This window comes from Eumetopias jubatus, unplaced genomic scaffold, assembly GCF_037043125.1.
Source record: "Eumetopias jubatus isolate StellerSeaLion01/CBP00866 unplaced genomic scaffold, mEumJub1_p1.0 scaffold_17, whole genome shotgun sequence".
NCBI classification, from domain to species: domain Eukaryota; kingdom Metazoa; phylum Chordata; class Mammalia; order Carnivora; family Otariidae; genus Eumetopias; species Eumetopias jubatus.
Window position 1 is genome coordinate 32264460 of NW_028274823.1, and position 14582 is coordinate 32279041.

Below are 14582 nucleotides of genomic sequence, written 5' to 3' on the forward strand. Positions count from 1 at the left end.
AATGATAAACCAGCTATGTTCTCCAAAAGTCTACAGGGATTCTGTGCTATTATCAGTAAATAACATAATAAAGATAATAATTAATAATCAACTAAAAGATGGGCAGTCTTATCAGTGCTTTTGTCTTCCAGAAAATCATACACATAAAAAACATTTTCTTTCCATTCAGAGGGGTCAACCACAGCAACTTCAACCATATTATACATGGACTGGGTGGCCAAGTTTAAACTAAATCTTAAACAAGGGATTCATTTATGCAAACCACACTTAGGCTTCTCCTACATGTGTTCTTAATTACACAATTCAAGTTTTCTGATATATAAATGGAATCCAATGATTTGGGACCACAATGACTTGTATCTAATATAAACTATAGTGAAAAGAAGGGCTTAAGAAAAAAAGATTGGTAAACTATGCAAACTGCATTAAATCAATAAGTTACTTTTAGACTGAATAAAGGAGGAGAGAAAAAGGAAAATGATGGAATTTTAGAGAAAATAAAGGCAGCATTTTAGAAGTCAGCAAAGGAATTCTTCAATTTGAAGGTAATTAAGAGTAAGTTGAAAAAGGTTAGTCCATTTAGTGTGTACTTATTTCTTTAACATCTAAACAACTTCCCTATGTTGGTATTCTAAAAGTTAAATGAACCTACATATTAACTAATTTAACTTACCAAAGTTACTTTTCATATATGAAGTTGATTTTTGGTTACAACACAATTTTATGGACATCCTTACCAATATGGTATTTAAATGTCTTCATTAATACCTGACTTTTGTAAGTGGCTTATTTGTACATGTAGAGGGAGAATTAAGACAATTCTTACACTATAAAATTAGGTGGTCAGAAAATTCACTTTACTTTGCTAAGAGTTATCAAAACTGAGCATGTAATAATAATGTCTTGGTAGCATAAGATGATTATCCCAACATCTATAGTCTTAACCACTTAAAAAACAAAAAATACATACAATTACATTTTCTGAACTGCCACACACAGTTAAAACTGCAGTTCAAATCAACAAATGAAACCAAACCAAACCAAAACAAACAAGAAAAAAATGAACAGCCTCCACATACCCACACACTCCATTAGAGATGCCAAGTTAAGTACTGGAGCCCAATTTTTATTCAACAACTTCAGCACACATAATACTGCCTTACATCTGAACCCTGTAATTATTTAGGTTAGGTTTCCCCCTCTCAAACACTCAACAACAAAAAGGCCAAAGACATTCTTGCCATATTTTCATTCACTCACTATCTGTAGTGATCTGGCAAAACTGATCTACACTAGTCATTTCTGGACTTCACAAATTGTGTTTTTACTTGAGAGATGGACTAAGTAACTTACTAAAGGCCCACTTACAAGACTGTTACTCTGAAGATTTTTTTAAAAAACATATAATGGAGATTTGTACCAATCTTTGATAAATTGTCCCCTATAAAACTGTGGAAGGCTACAAATATTTTCCCTTACCCGTTCCCTTGAGTACTGGAGCAGCCTGGAGAATGGCTCAGGGATGTGCTGCCAGCACACGGACTTTTCTTAGTGGACAGATCAAGTACACCGTCTGTAGAGACACAAACAAACACCTGAGGATATTAAAAACTAGGAACAAATGTGGACTGAACAGACCAAAAGTGACAAAGCAATAGGCCCAGTCAACCATGCAGATACACTAGCCATATATTGAGTTATGAAGTCAATTCGTTAATAGAAGAATCAGGATTATTTTCCCTCGTAAAGTGACATACATTTAGCAAAGCTTGTTATATCTAATATCTCCAAGGGTTAAATATTTTATCAGTAGGGCAAAAGGTACAGCATATCACTGAAGATGTTAGGATATAGTGAGATATTAGAAATCGCAGTTACACAGTATGAAGTTCTGTAATAGAACTATTAGACTCCATTTTCTAAATTTACCTTTATCAAAGCACGTGAGTTTTTAATACCACATCATACAAATTATAAAACCAAATTCCTCAAGAGCTAAGTCTACCTGAAACACTATAAGTACATAAAAGTTGGATTTAGAAAATTTTATATAACACAAATCATTTTAAAATATAAGTTTATATGGTTAAATTACATGTATATACAAAATAGTCCGTAAAGTGAATCAGATGTTAACTGTTTATAATTTTCATGTGGCCTAATTACTCTTTAGACATATCTGCAAAAAAATGTGTATCTGGATTCAATCTTTTAGAAAAAATCTGCAGAGATTCAAAATTCCCTTCTTGGTATCTATAAAGGCAAGGTTTTTCAATTAATAAGCTATTACAAACTAATGAGCAAAGTTTAGGGAAAGAAAGAAGAAATAGTCTTGATACTGATGACAGCCCAGATGTTTAGTCATTTTTTTTTACTGAAGCTAGACCAAATAACAAATTCATACTATTAAAACATAAAATTAGAAGACCTTCTTTTCCCACAAAGACTTTGTTCCCTCATAGACATGTCTAAAAAGGAAAACTCCTCATCTGGACAACTTTTAAAGCTGCCATTCTGTCCAAAATTAACAAAGCAAGCTAATATTCCATGCCTCTGCTTTTTAGTTGGTCAGCAGAGAGGACTTTCTATCTAGTTATGTTAAAAACTGCCCCAATATAGAACCTACATACGACTTGTGTCTGAAGACACTATCATTCCTGATTTCATGCTGTTAGAAATAAATGTGACTGAGTTTGTAAACCAAAAATCCCACACTCATAGAAAGTAAGTGTTGTCCTTTAGAGTCACTAATATTTCTAAAAATATAACTGTAATCTTATAGAACGAAGTGTCCTATTAAGAATCTTAACCCAATTAGACATCTATTAAGCAAATACACTGCTTAAAATAGTTCCAACCAAAGACACCATTATTTAAAGACTTCCAAATCTGTCTAATCAAACAGGCAATATATTTTAAGTCTACTTAAATATACTAAATATACTGTGATTTCATTAGAAACACATGAAAATTCATTTGGAAATACCATTTTAAAAAATTTTGTTTCACTTAAAGACTAAACACTGTAATCCCATCATCTAGCTTAAATTTCTGTTGACAAGAGCATACCGTCGGTACAACATATCTCTTAAGCATAGCACCAACTAGGAGTTAAATTAGACTAAGTGGCATCTTTATACGTTAATCTCCACTATTAATACTTTAAATACAACCTCTATGCTGTCATTCTCCTATTGTAAAACTGAAGTTTTTAATGCAATATTTTGAGCGAGGAGTTTTTTAATGAAAGCTACCAATCTTTGGTAAAGATAAACCTCAACAAAAAGAAAAAGCACAGAAAAGCACAATTTTGCTTTTGGTAACCGAAAGTAAAAGTACACTGATGGATGTGAACATATGACAATGAGGAGTTCTACTAGGAAATCTCAGAATTCTGAGATTGTGATTGTTATTCATTACCCAGAGAAACAGGAAAAAAGCAAGAACTACTATTCAAAAATACATTTTTTAATAAACAACTAAAGCCAGTCCATTAAGTATAAATTCCTCTTAAATTACTTAAAATAAGCAAAAGAAGTCCTTTCAAAGAGTTCTTCATACAAATTAAACTTTTTGCAAAATGAACCTGTATTTCTCACCAATAAATCTACACATCTCATAACTTTCTGTACACTCTTACAAGATTTCTATGACAAGGAATCTCATTAGAATAGACATCACCAATTTACAATCTGTAATGGGTCAAGCAATGTCAGAATTGAAATGCTCACTTCATCTTTGTGAAATTAAAGGTAAAATGAGATCACAAAGCAACAAAAATATTTAATCTATTTAAGACAGTAGACTTTTCATAAATTCAAGAAATATGTGCTAAGCAAAACTGATAACCTCTTAAACCTTTTCCCTTCATCCAAAAATTAAAATTACCTTTTGGAAATATTCTAAGATTAGTTCATATTATAGCATACACACATATGGATGTGTTTGTGTATTTATAAAATACTGAATACACTGAACCACCTGGTGTGTCTAACGTCTTCCTCATTATAACTAACCCCAGGAGTTTCTTTTTTAAAAATGCAAACAATACACATTCTTGCCTTATAATTTCATTTGCAGAGTATAACTGCTACCTAATAAGACATATTTATTTCTCAGATAGGTGCTAATTCTAGAACACTGGTGGACAGAGGGAAAACTTAATTTTTCATAGGGCTTTTAAAAACAATGGCTATGGCAAAGTCTTGGAAAGTATAAAATATTTATATAAATATCAAGTAAATTAAAGATCAGTAACAACTGTATCCACCTAACTTTCCTGGGTGGTACATTAATCGTAACTATGAACTATTGATACATAAGGTAGCCATTTTATCTGTACTTCTTCTCTATCACTGCAGAGTCAGGAATAATTTAAGAATCACATTAGTTTTTATCCTATTATTGTTACTGGTGCCCTACTTGCCAATAATTTTTTTTCTCCCCAAATTAAAGTATTCTGATTGGACAGAGGAGACCTTGACATCAAACCATACCTTGTTCGCTAGGTTCTGACTGAGACTTTCTGACAGTAAGGTCCAGAGGTGAGTCTTGGTCAGCCATGAGAAGTTTGCTGAGCACAGGGTTCTGAGTAGTTGCAGCCGTGGGAGAGGTGGTGACTGGAGATGCTTTCGGCAGGCTTTGGTTCTTTGTGCTATTGGGCTGGCTGGGGTCCTGAGTAGAGCTATTTTTTGAGGTATATTCAGCAGCAAATTGTTGGATCATTCGCTGCATGATCTCACGGGCCACTAGGGGAATATTGGGGTCGGAGACCCAGGGACTGTCTGTAAACAAAGATTTATTTACTTTTAAATTGGGACAATGTACTTAAAAAAAAAAAAAGACAGCTTTCAAGCAAACATAAAATTTCATTTTATCTTTTTTCTTATAATGCAATATCTTAAAAGTAGTATTCCCTCTCAGAATTGTATTTTTAATCTCTAAACTTGAGTTCCAGATTTTTAAAAATAAAATTTTCATAAAATCATTTCTAAACACCATCCCCTCAATATTATGAAATTAAATAAAGGGATAACAAATAGTATATCTTATGGGCAAGAATCACTTACCTGATACAGAAATCTCAAACTCTTCTTTTATGAAATAATTACCCCCGTTTACCACCTATAGATCATTTCTGGTTTCTCCTAGACCTTTCCTCCTCAGCTACCTCTTCCTAAATTATTGAAGAATGGATTACTTACTTAGTTCATGAGTGCTTAATTTACTTTCTGTTAAAGACTGAAGGCATATCAAAATTACAAAAGGAGATATTTAATATAAGATCCATGATAGACTGGGGCAATAGCCTCCCATTTTCAGGCTTATCAGAATCACTTTTGAGTGCTTATAAAAACAGACTGCTGGGTCCTATCCCCAGAGTCACTCATTCAGCAGTTCTAGGGTGAGCTCAAGGACTGGCATTTCTAGGAAGTTTTTAGATGAAGCTGGCCGAGGGACTATAATTTTAGAGCCCCTAGGCCAGGAGTTTAAATGCCATATCTCAAAAGCTTAAGCCCATATATTTTCCATGAGTTCTTTAAATACACTCTACCAATCATTAAACATAGTAGCTACGGAAGTAATGAAATAAACACCTAAGTTATCAATTTCTAATCAATGTTAATTTTAAAACATATGAATTCATTAACTCAAAGAACTTTTAGCACTGGAAGGGACCTTGAAGGTCAAATGGGGGAAAATAAAAGGGAAATGTTAGGTATAAATATGTCATCACACCTCCACCGTTACCACACTCTCAGGGAGGCTAAGCTTCTCAAGAGCAGAGATTATGTTTGTTTACCTCTGTATACTCAGCACCTAATCTTGCCTGGCATAAAGGATGCATTCATATTAGATGAGTAATAAATGGATCAGTTAAATCAATCGATACTCATCAAGTTTTTTCTTTAGACAAATGAGGTTAATGTGTCTAAAGAATAAGTGGCCTTTTCAAATCTGTATAGATGGTTAGTGGTAGAACCCTGATTAAAACTCTCCCTGTGGAGCGCCTGGGTGGCTCAGTCGTTAAGCGTCTGCCTTCGGCTCAGGTCATGATCCCAGGGTCCTGGGATCAAGCCCCACACTGGGCTCCCTGCTCGTTGGGGAGCCTGCTTCTCCCTCTCCCACTCCCCCTGCTTGCGTTCCCTCTCTCGCTGTGTCTCTGTCAAAATAAATAAATAAAATCTTAAAAAAATAAAAATAAATAAATCTCTCCCCGTGCTCTTAATATTCCTCCACTTGTGACCTTTACTTCACCACACTTCAGAGATTTTAGAAGACAGTTCTCAGAAAACCTGAGGTTCCTTGGTCTTTTAAAGATTTAGCTATAGAAGGTAAATTACCCATAATACAGTTGGAGCTGGAAGGGAATTAGGTTGATTTATAAATTTAGATTATTACTATTAAAATCTAAAATCTCCACAGTAAACATACACATAATCATCAAAACCTCATGGGACTCCTAAGAACAATTTTTTTTTCCTGAAAGATAACCTTCAATACCAGAAGATAACCTAAAGTCAGAATATTTAATTCTCTGAAGTCTAATAAGGTTTGCTTTAACAGCAACATTTCTGTTCTACTAACAAGTTATTTCTAACCTGACATTTCTTCTCTATAGAGTATGCTAGATGGTTTACGAATTAAGGTGTTCAATTAGGTAAGGTTCAGAAATTATTGCAACCACTGACAAGTTCCTTAAATGTTAATAAACATTTTAGCCACACACTGCTTTTTTGAAATCTCTCTACCCACTGAATATTCTTATTAATATTCATTTAACTTTCCACTTCAGATCCATCCTCCAAATGAAAGACTGCATATAATTTCAAGTTTTAATATATTAGTGTATCTTCTTATCCCCAGTAACTCATAAAGAAGAACGTTTCCAAGTAGGAAGCAAAATGAATTTATGAGATGTCTGTGTTTAATTAGATTCATAAATATAATTAAAGAGATTTGTGAAGAGTCAGAGATTTTAGGATAAAGACCATAAATTGCTACCTCTGAGCTTTAAATGCCTGCAGTCTGTCTTGCCTCTTTTTTGAACGAAGAACATAATCATAAAACACAATTCATATTCACAAATTGATGACATCTCTACCATTTGAATTTCTACATCTTTTGAAGTTTCCTGAACACATTTCGTTCTTTCACTTACTTAAAACACAACTTCTATAAACTTAGATATGCCTTGGAGAACAGGCACAACGGAGTCAAATAAAAACAACTAATCAAATCAAAATTAAAACTACATGAAAACAAGTAAATGCTACATCACCAGCCACCTGTGTGTTTTTAAAAATGCAAATCTGGGGCGTCTGGGTGGTTCAGTCAGTTGAGCATCCAACTCTTGGTTTCAGCTCAGATTGTGATCTCAGGGTCATGAGATTGAGCCCTGAGTCAGGTCCACGCTCAGCGTGGAGTCTGCTTGGGATTCTCTCCTTCTCCCTCTCCCTCTGCCTTTCCCCTCCATTCTCGTGCACGTGTGCACGCATGCTCTCTCTCAAAATCTTAAATTTATTCTTTTAAATATTTTATTTATTTGAGAGAGTGAGAATGAGAGAGAGAGAGAGAGAGAGAGAGAGAGTGCGCGCGCACATGGGGGGGGAGGGTCAGAGGGAGAAGCAGACTCCCCGCTGAGCAGGGAGTCAGATGCGGGACTCGATCCTGGGACTCCAGGATCATGACCTGAGCCGAAGGCAGTCGCTTAACCAACTGAGCCACCCAGGCGCCCTCAAAATCTTAAATTTAAAAATAAAGAAATTTTTTTAAAAAAATCCAACTTTCAGGAAAGTATCAAATTTTCTAACAGAAGTGACAAAGCAAGCTGAAAGAATATGATAATGACAGTTGTAGAAGGTACACTGTTTGTAAGCTGCAATTTATTATAGAGTCCATATCACAAAAGCTTACTTTAATTGCATCTATGTCCCTACTTAACTTATAGTACCTTTCATAATTATTTAAAACATAAAATTTTCAGGGTGCCCAGGTGGCTCAGTCAGTTAAGCATCTGACTCTTGATTTCAGCTCAAGTCATGATCTCACTGATCTTAAGCCAGGCATGAAGGCTGTTTAAGATTCTCTCTCTCCCTCTGCCCTGCCCCCCAAAACAAAAAACATTCATTTGCAATACTCAGTAACAACAAATCCAAATCTCTGAGCTATTTATTAAAAAAAATCCCCTTCAGACTAAATTCCCTGTTGTATCTCTTCATGTTACACATTTTTGGTATAACCTGAAGAGTACTAATGGTCATTGTTAAGACATTTTCATGAAGATTAATACAATATCTAAAAATAACGATATTAATGCATAAAACAAGGAGGAAGGAACTTCCAATAACAAAGCAATAGTTCTTTTTTCTGAGCATCATATGCCAGTATACAAAAATACACAAATTTAACTTTACATACATTTCAGAGTATTCTCATCTCTTGAAGTCTACCCTAAGACTGATTTGGAGGTAAAAATTCCCTCATGTGCCCAAAAGTCTGTTTAAATAAGAAAACTTTTAAGAACTTTAAGTTATTCCTACATGACAAACAGACAGGACTAGTAGACAAAGCGGCTACAATTCTCTTTAGGAATATGCTTATGATTGACCTTATTAACTCCCTGTAAGCAAAGAGTAGATGAAAATTCTTTCTCCATGTATATTAGGGAGAGACTCATGACTCAGTACACATTCTAAAGTAGAGAACAGCAGAAGAGCTGTAAAGATGTTTTATTTTGTTAATAAACTGACAGAACTGGGCGCCTGGGTGGCTCAGTTGTCAGGCGTCTGCCTTCAGCTCGGGTCATGATCTCTGGGTCCTGGGATCAAGACCCGCATTGGGCTCCCTGCTCAGCGGGAGGCCTGCTTCTCCCTCTCCCACTCCCCCTGCCTGTGTTCCCTCTCTTGCTGTCTCTCTGTCAAACAAATAAAAATTTAAAAAAACAAAAAACAAGGGGCACCTGGGTGGCTCAGTGGTTAAGCATCTGCCTTCGGCTCAGGTCATGATCCCAGGGTCCTGGGATTGAGCCCCACATCGGGCTCCCTGCTCCACGGGAAGCCTGCTTCTTCCTCTCCCACTCCCTCTGCATGTGTTCCCTCTCTCGTTAAATGAATAAATAAAATCTTAAAAAAAAAAAGCTTTAAAAAAAAACTGACAGAACTGATCTGTCATTTATACTTTAAATGTGAATTACTTTAATAAAACAATCAATGTTTGTAAAACTAAGTCAATTACTATTTTGAACATAATTTTAGAATTCAGGACACTCTAAGGGGAAGATAAAGTGGGCATGGGAGCCTCAGTTGGGAGCTTTAGGTCAGAGGGTGCTAGAGAGATGAAAAGAGAAGTGAGGATGTACTAAAAGATTTAATTTTGCACAGGGATCTGATGGAAGAAAAAAAAGTGCCTCTGAAAACAATAATCTTCACTCCTTAATTTTATATGACGCCTAACTTCATACTCCATTTTGAAAATACTGACCACATTAAGCAGAACATCAGTTGGTCTCCAACTGTAAACAACCAATTAGAATAGCACTTATCAGACTTTCAACCAGTGTAGGTAAAAATCACCCTTCTAACTTTGGAGGGAAGCAGGAAAATTCCTAGGAGAATGAGAGGTGTAAACTAGAACATATAAAAAAATATTAAAGAAAGCAGAATCACTGAGTCTGCTGAAGATTAAATAAGGAATATTCAGGATTATGAGGAGTTTGTAGGAAACTTTTTTAGAACTTCTCACAGTAATCTCCATCTTGGAACTAAAGGAAAGACATAACTAAGGAATACAAATCCATTTAGAAAGAATTTCTTGAAGGTAAAGATTTCACTAGAACAGATCATGGAGGGAAGCTTCCTGAAGGTCTTGACTGATGGCAATTATGCTTTGTGAACAGAGAAAAGAAATGTGAAACATGTCTACAAAAGTTTCAAGAAGAAAGAAAAATAGAAAAAATCTAAGAGGTAGAGCTATTAAATACCACCTCCAATATATGGGGTATAAGTTTTACTATATAATAATCTCCAATTTTAATAATTCAATGAAATGTGAGTGAAGCAAGACTACATCAAGGAAGAAATGCTTGCAAATCTAATTTTAAGATATAACTGAACCTCTTTTTTACAAATGAATTTCAGTGAGGAATTATTAAATTTTACATAGTTGGTTTTCTGGTTATCTGTGATTAAAACTGTAACTATGTAAGAATATTTGTCTGAGAAAACACTGTACTGCTGAAACCTTAGAATTTTCAGACATTCATAATACTTTCAGGAACGATTTAACTAATAAAAACTTACATGACACCATCACTTCAGAATGAAAAGGAGGAAGGGGGGCTGCCTTACTCTATTCCAAATTTAACTTGACCAAAAGAATATAAAGTATATTATCAATAAAGAAAAATATTTTTAAAGTGACTTTTAAAAAAATGACGTTAAAATTAAGGAAATCAATATAAGACAAGCAGATGCTAAATGTCATTCTTCACTAGAACCAACCTTTTCTATAAAAGACTGCATTGAGGAACTCTTCTGCTTGTCTCTCGAATCGAATGATTTTTGCTTGCTCTTGTTTAAGCAGAGCTTCTTGCCCAGCTCCCGAAGCTGGTTCATCCAGACCGACTAAGTGTCCCTGTAAAAATATTTGGTGAAATATTTGCACAAAGATCTTTCCCCATTCAGTATCAAAAGCACAGATGCAAAATCAAAGACAAATGTTAGTAACAGATAAGGCAAATCAGTTTAATACAATTAAAATATTTTAAAACTTCAAATCAGAATAAAAGTTATCGCCACAAAAAGCAAAGTGAATGTAAAAATACACTTCGGGTGGTTTTTATTTATCTTATGAATTATGTTTAAAATTTACAGATAAATTCTAATTAAGCTAATACTACTAAAGGAAAATTTTTCTTGAGCATTCAAGTATAATGGTTCTTATTACACTATATAGCAACAGTTCACACACAATTCAACTCAGACAAAAAGATACCTTAAACCCTAAATGTTATTTGAGAATGTTTCCTTTCCAAATTCAAGATGTTTTTTCCAGACACAAAACAAACATTTTTAAAAGGGCCATAAGTAGGGAAAACTCAAAGAGAAAGTTATCTAAATTTATAATTTTGTCCCTAGAATACTATTTCATAAACTATAGCTTTCAAATGTTTAGAGTTGTGAAATTAATAGGTTAAAACTGGCTCTAGAAAAAAGAATTTAAGAATAGAGTGCATCGCATGTTCTAAAGGTAAACATTTCTATTTATGCTTAAAAATGTTTACAATATAAAAATTTAAGTCCTGTTCAGAAAGTTTCAAAATGCTGAACTAGACTCATCCCAAACATTCCCAGAATCTGTTCTCAGACTGCAGGAGCACTAGACTAGGTTGTTAATGCTTTGTACTTATTTCCATTCTTGTAGCTAATAAACAGAAAACTATGATAATAGAAAATAAAAGTGTAAAAAAAAGCAAAGTACATGTTTAACGTGTTAAGTTCCAGCGCATATAATTTACTTCAAATCACTGCAATGTATCGCCATATGCATTTACTTATGTCATGGAAAACTTAAAAGTCCATTTCTAAATAAGAAAATGAGGACATGCCTTGACACAATGAAAAGGAAGTAATAAACAAGACACTGAAGAATGTTATAATCCACAATTTTCTTAAAGATTTCAAATACACCCAATGACATTTGCAACCAGCTTTTTATGATTCCCCCATCATCCAAAATGTGTTGACAGCACAATCAAAATAGTATTTTGCAAAGACACATTTAGCATCAATTATATATTACAAATAGTTTAATATGAAGAACTCTCTTGCATAATCAAACTAAAATAATCATCCCATATAACTTCTACATTAGACATATTAAGTCTGCCACATAAAGAAAATACTGTGTTATAAATCATTATGAAAACCTTTATTATAGTTGTATTTGCCAACATTCTCTTTTGTGGCCTGAAGAAATTAAGTAACTTTTTAAAATGAATCACAAAATAATGTAATTTTGATACAGATTTAATATCTAAAAGGTATTAGGAATAGGATATTAAAGAGTCCAATAAAATCCTCAACTATCATTTAGTGATTTTTAAAATGCGACATTACATGGTACGAACTGTACTTAACTCCCTAGTCTTACATTCAGTCAGTTCAGTCAGACTTTGAGCAGAATATCTGTATTTATTTTTTCATGTTTAAGAAACACTTGTATCTTAGAGAAGATGTTAGTTGAAGGATGCATTGTATAGTGTAGTTTCAGTGAATGATTCTACATACACATTTACAAAACTGTGTATTTTTTCCAAGTTTTTATTTAAATTCCTGCTAGTTAATATACAGTGTAATATCAGGTGTAGAATTTAGTGATTCAACACTTACATACAACACCCGGTGCTCATCACAAAAATATGGAACGCTTCACGAATTTGTGTGTCACCCTTGCACAGGGTCCATGCTAATCTTCTCTGTATCATTCCAATTTCAGTATATGTGCTGCCGAAGCGAGCACAGAACATCTATATTTCAACCATGTTTAATGTTGCATTCAGTCTACTGTCTTACTAAATCAACTCATAGCAACTAACATGTAAGGGAGGTGCTACCTGTTTTTTCTTGAATTAAACAATTTTAACCAATTTTATCAACCTGGACTCTGAAACATACAGATAACTTTCAGTTGGCTCACATTAATTAGTCACACCTATTTGTTTTGTTTTTGAATAGTTTTACTAAGACATAATAGACATACCACATACCACACAAGTCACCCATTTGAAGTATAAAATTCAATGTTTTCTTTTTGGTAGGTTCACAGAAGTGTGGGACCATCACCATGATAAACTTTAGAACATTTTTGTACCCCAGAAGTAAATCCTGTACCCATTAACAGTCAGCTATTCCCCATTCTCCCATTTGCCCCAACCCTAGGCAACCACTGTTACCACTTTTTGTTTCTATGGACTTGCTTATTCTGGATATTTCGTATAAATGGAATTGTGCAATATTCGTGTGCGTGGGGGGGGGGGGAGAGACTGACTTTTTCCTCCTGGAATAATGTTTTCAAGGTTCACCACGTTGCAGCAGGTACCAGTACTTCCTTCCTTTTTAGTGCCAAACAATATTCCATTGTATGGATACAGCACATTTTATCCAATCATCAGTTATGACCATTTGGGTTTCCACTTTCTGGCTACTATGATACAAATAACGTTGCCTTTAATATTTGTGTGCAAGTTTTTGTGTGGATGTATATTTTCATTTCTCCTGGATATATATTTAGGAGTGGAATTTCTGGATCATGTCTTAATTAGGTTTTACCATTCTGAGGAAGTACTAAACCATCTTCCAAAGCAGGTGCACCATTTCATATTCTGAACAGCAATGAGGGTTCTAACTTCTCCACATACTCATAAACACTTGTTATCTTTTTGATTACATCCATTCTAGTATACAAGAAGTGGTGCCTCATGGTTCAGATTTATATTTCCCTAATGACTACTGATGTTGAACATCTAATTGGTCATTTAAATACCTTCTTTGGAGAAATGTCTATTCATATGTTTTGCCTGGTGTATAACTGGGCTATCTACCTTTTTAATGTTGAGTTGTAAGAATTCTTGATATATTCTGGATGTAAGTCCATTATCAGACATAAGATTTGCAAATATTTTCCACCATCAGTGAGCTTATCACTTCATTTATGCTACTACTGTTAGCAGTACAAAAGTTTTAATTTTTTTTTTTTAAAAAGATTTTATTTATTTATTTATCTGACAGAGAGAGAGAGAGAGAGAGCACAAGCAGGGGGAGCAGCAGGCAGAGGGACAAGCAGGCTCCCCCTGATGCAGGACTCAATCCCAGGACCCCAGGATCATGACCTGAGTCGAAGGCAGACGCTTAACTAAGCCACCCAGGTGCCCCCAAAAGTTTTTAATTTTAATGAATTTTAATTTATCTAAGTTTTTGGTCATTTGTGCTTTTGGTATTATATCTAAAAAACTAGTGGCTAATCCAAGGTCATAAAGATTTACTCCTATGTTTTCTTCTAAATGTTGTATAGTTTTAGAACTTCCTTTCAGGTATATGATCCATTTCAAGTAAACTTTTGTGTATGGTATAAGAAGGGGTCCAACTTCCTTTGTCAAGAATCACTAGCCAGGGAGCTTTGTGCAGTGGCAGTATCGTAGCCAATGAGGTTTATCCGAGGCGCGATTATTGCTAATTGAAAGAATCACTAGCCCGGGGAGCCTGGGTGGCTCAGCTGGTTAAGCGTCTGCCTTCGGCTCATGTCATGATCCCAGGGTCCTGGGATCGAGTTCCGCATCAGCCTCCCTGCTCAGCAGGCAGTCTGCTTCTCCCTCTCCCCCTGCCTCTCCTCCTGGCTTGTGCTCTCTCTCACTCAACTCACTCCGTAATAAAGAAATAAAAAATCTTTGAAAAAAAATGAATCACTAGCCATAAATTTACTTCTGGACACCCAATTCTATTCCATTGATCTCCATTTCCCATCTGTAAGCCAGTAACACAGTTATGTTGATCACAGTAGTTTTGTAGTTAAGTTCTGAAATT

General features: G+C 34.7%; 1 protein-coding gene, 1 non-coding gene and 1 pseudogene across 5 annotated transcripts in view; 1 reads left to right on the top strand and 2 right to left on the bottom strand.

The window, feature by feature from the left end:
* LCOR (ligand dependent nuclear receptor corepressor) overlaps positions 1-14582 on the bottom strand; it is a 137054-nt gene that overhangs the window by 39428 nt on the left and 83044 nt on the right. For 3 of the 4 annotated variants that reach the window (XM_028098598.1, XM_028098597.2, XM_088019806.1), the window contains exons 5-7: positions 10503-10635; positions 4497-4784; positions 1480-1573 (exon numbers count right to left, since the gene is read on the bottom strand). In XM_028098598.1, the coding sequence (XP_027954399.1) occupies positions 1480-1573; positions 4497-4734 (332 nt within the window). In that variant the 5' untranslated portion in view covers positions 4735-4784; positions 10503-10635. Of the gene's footprint in view, positions 1-1479; positions 1574-4496; positions 4785-10502; positions 10636-14582 lie in introns of those variants that run through there. The other variant, XM_028098600.2, reaches the window with a different exon arrangement.
* LOC114205508 (U6 spliceosomal RNA) lies at positions 12416-12522 on the bottom strand. The gene has a single exon (XR_003608403.1). It is a non-coding gene; the product is annotated as a U6 spliceosomal RNA (small nuclear RNA).
* Positions 14175-14243, top strand: LOC114205504 (U4 spliceosomal RNA; annotated as a pseudogene).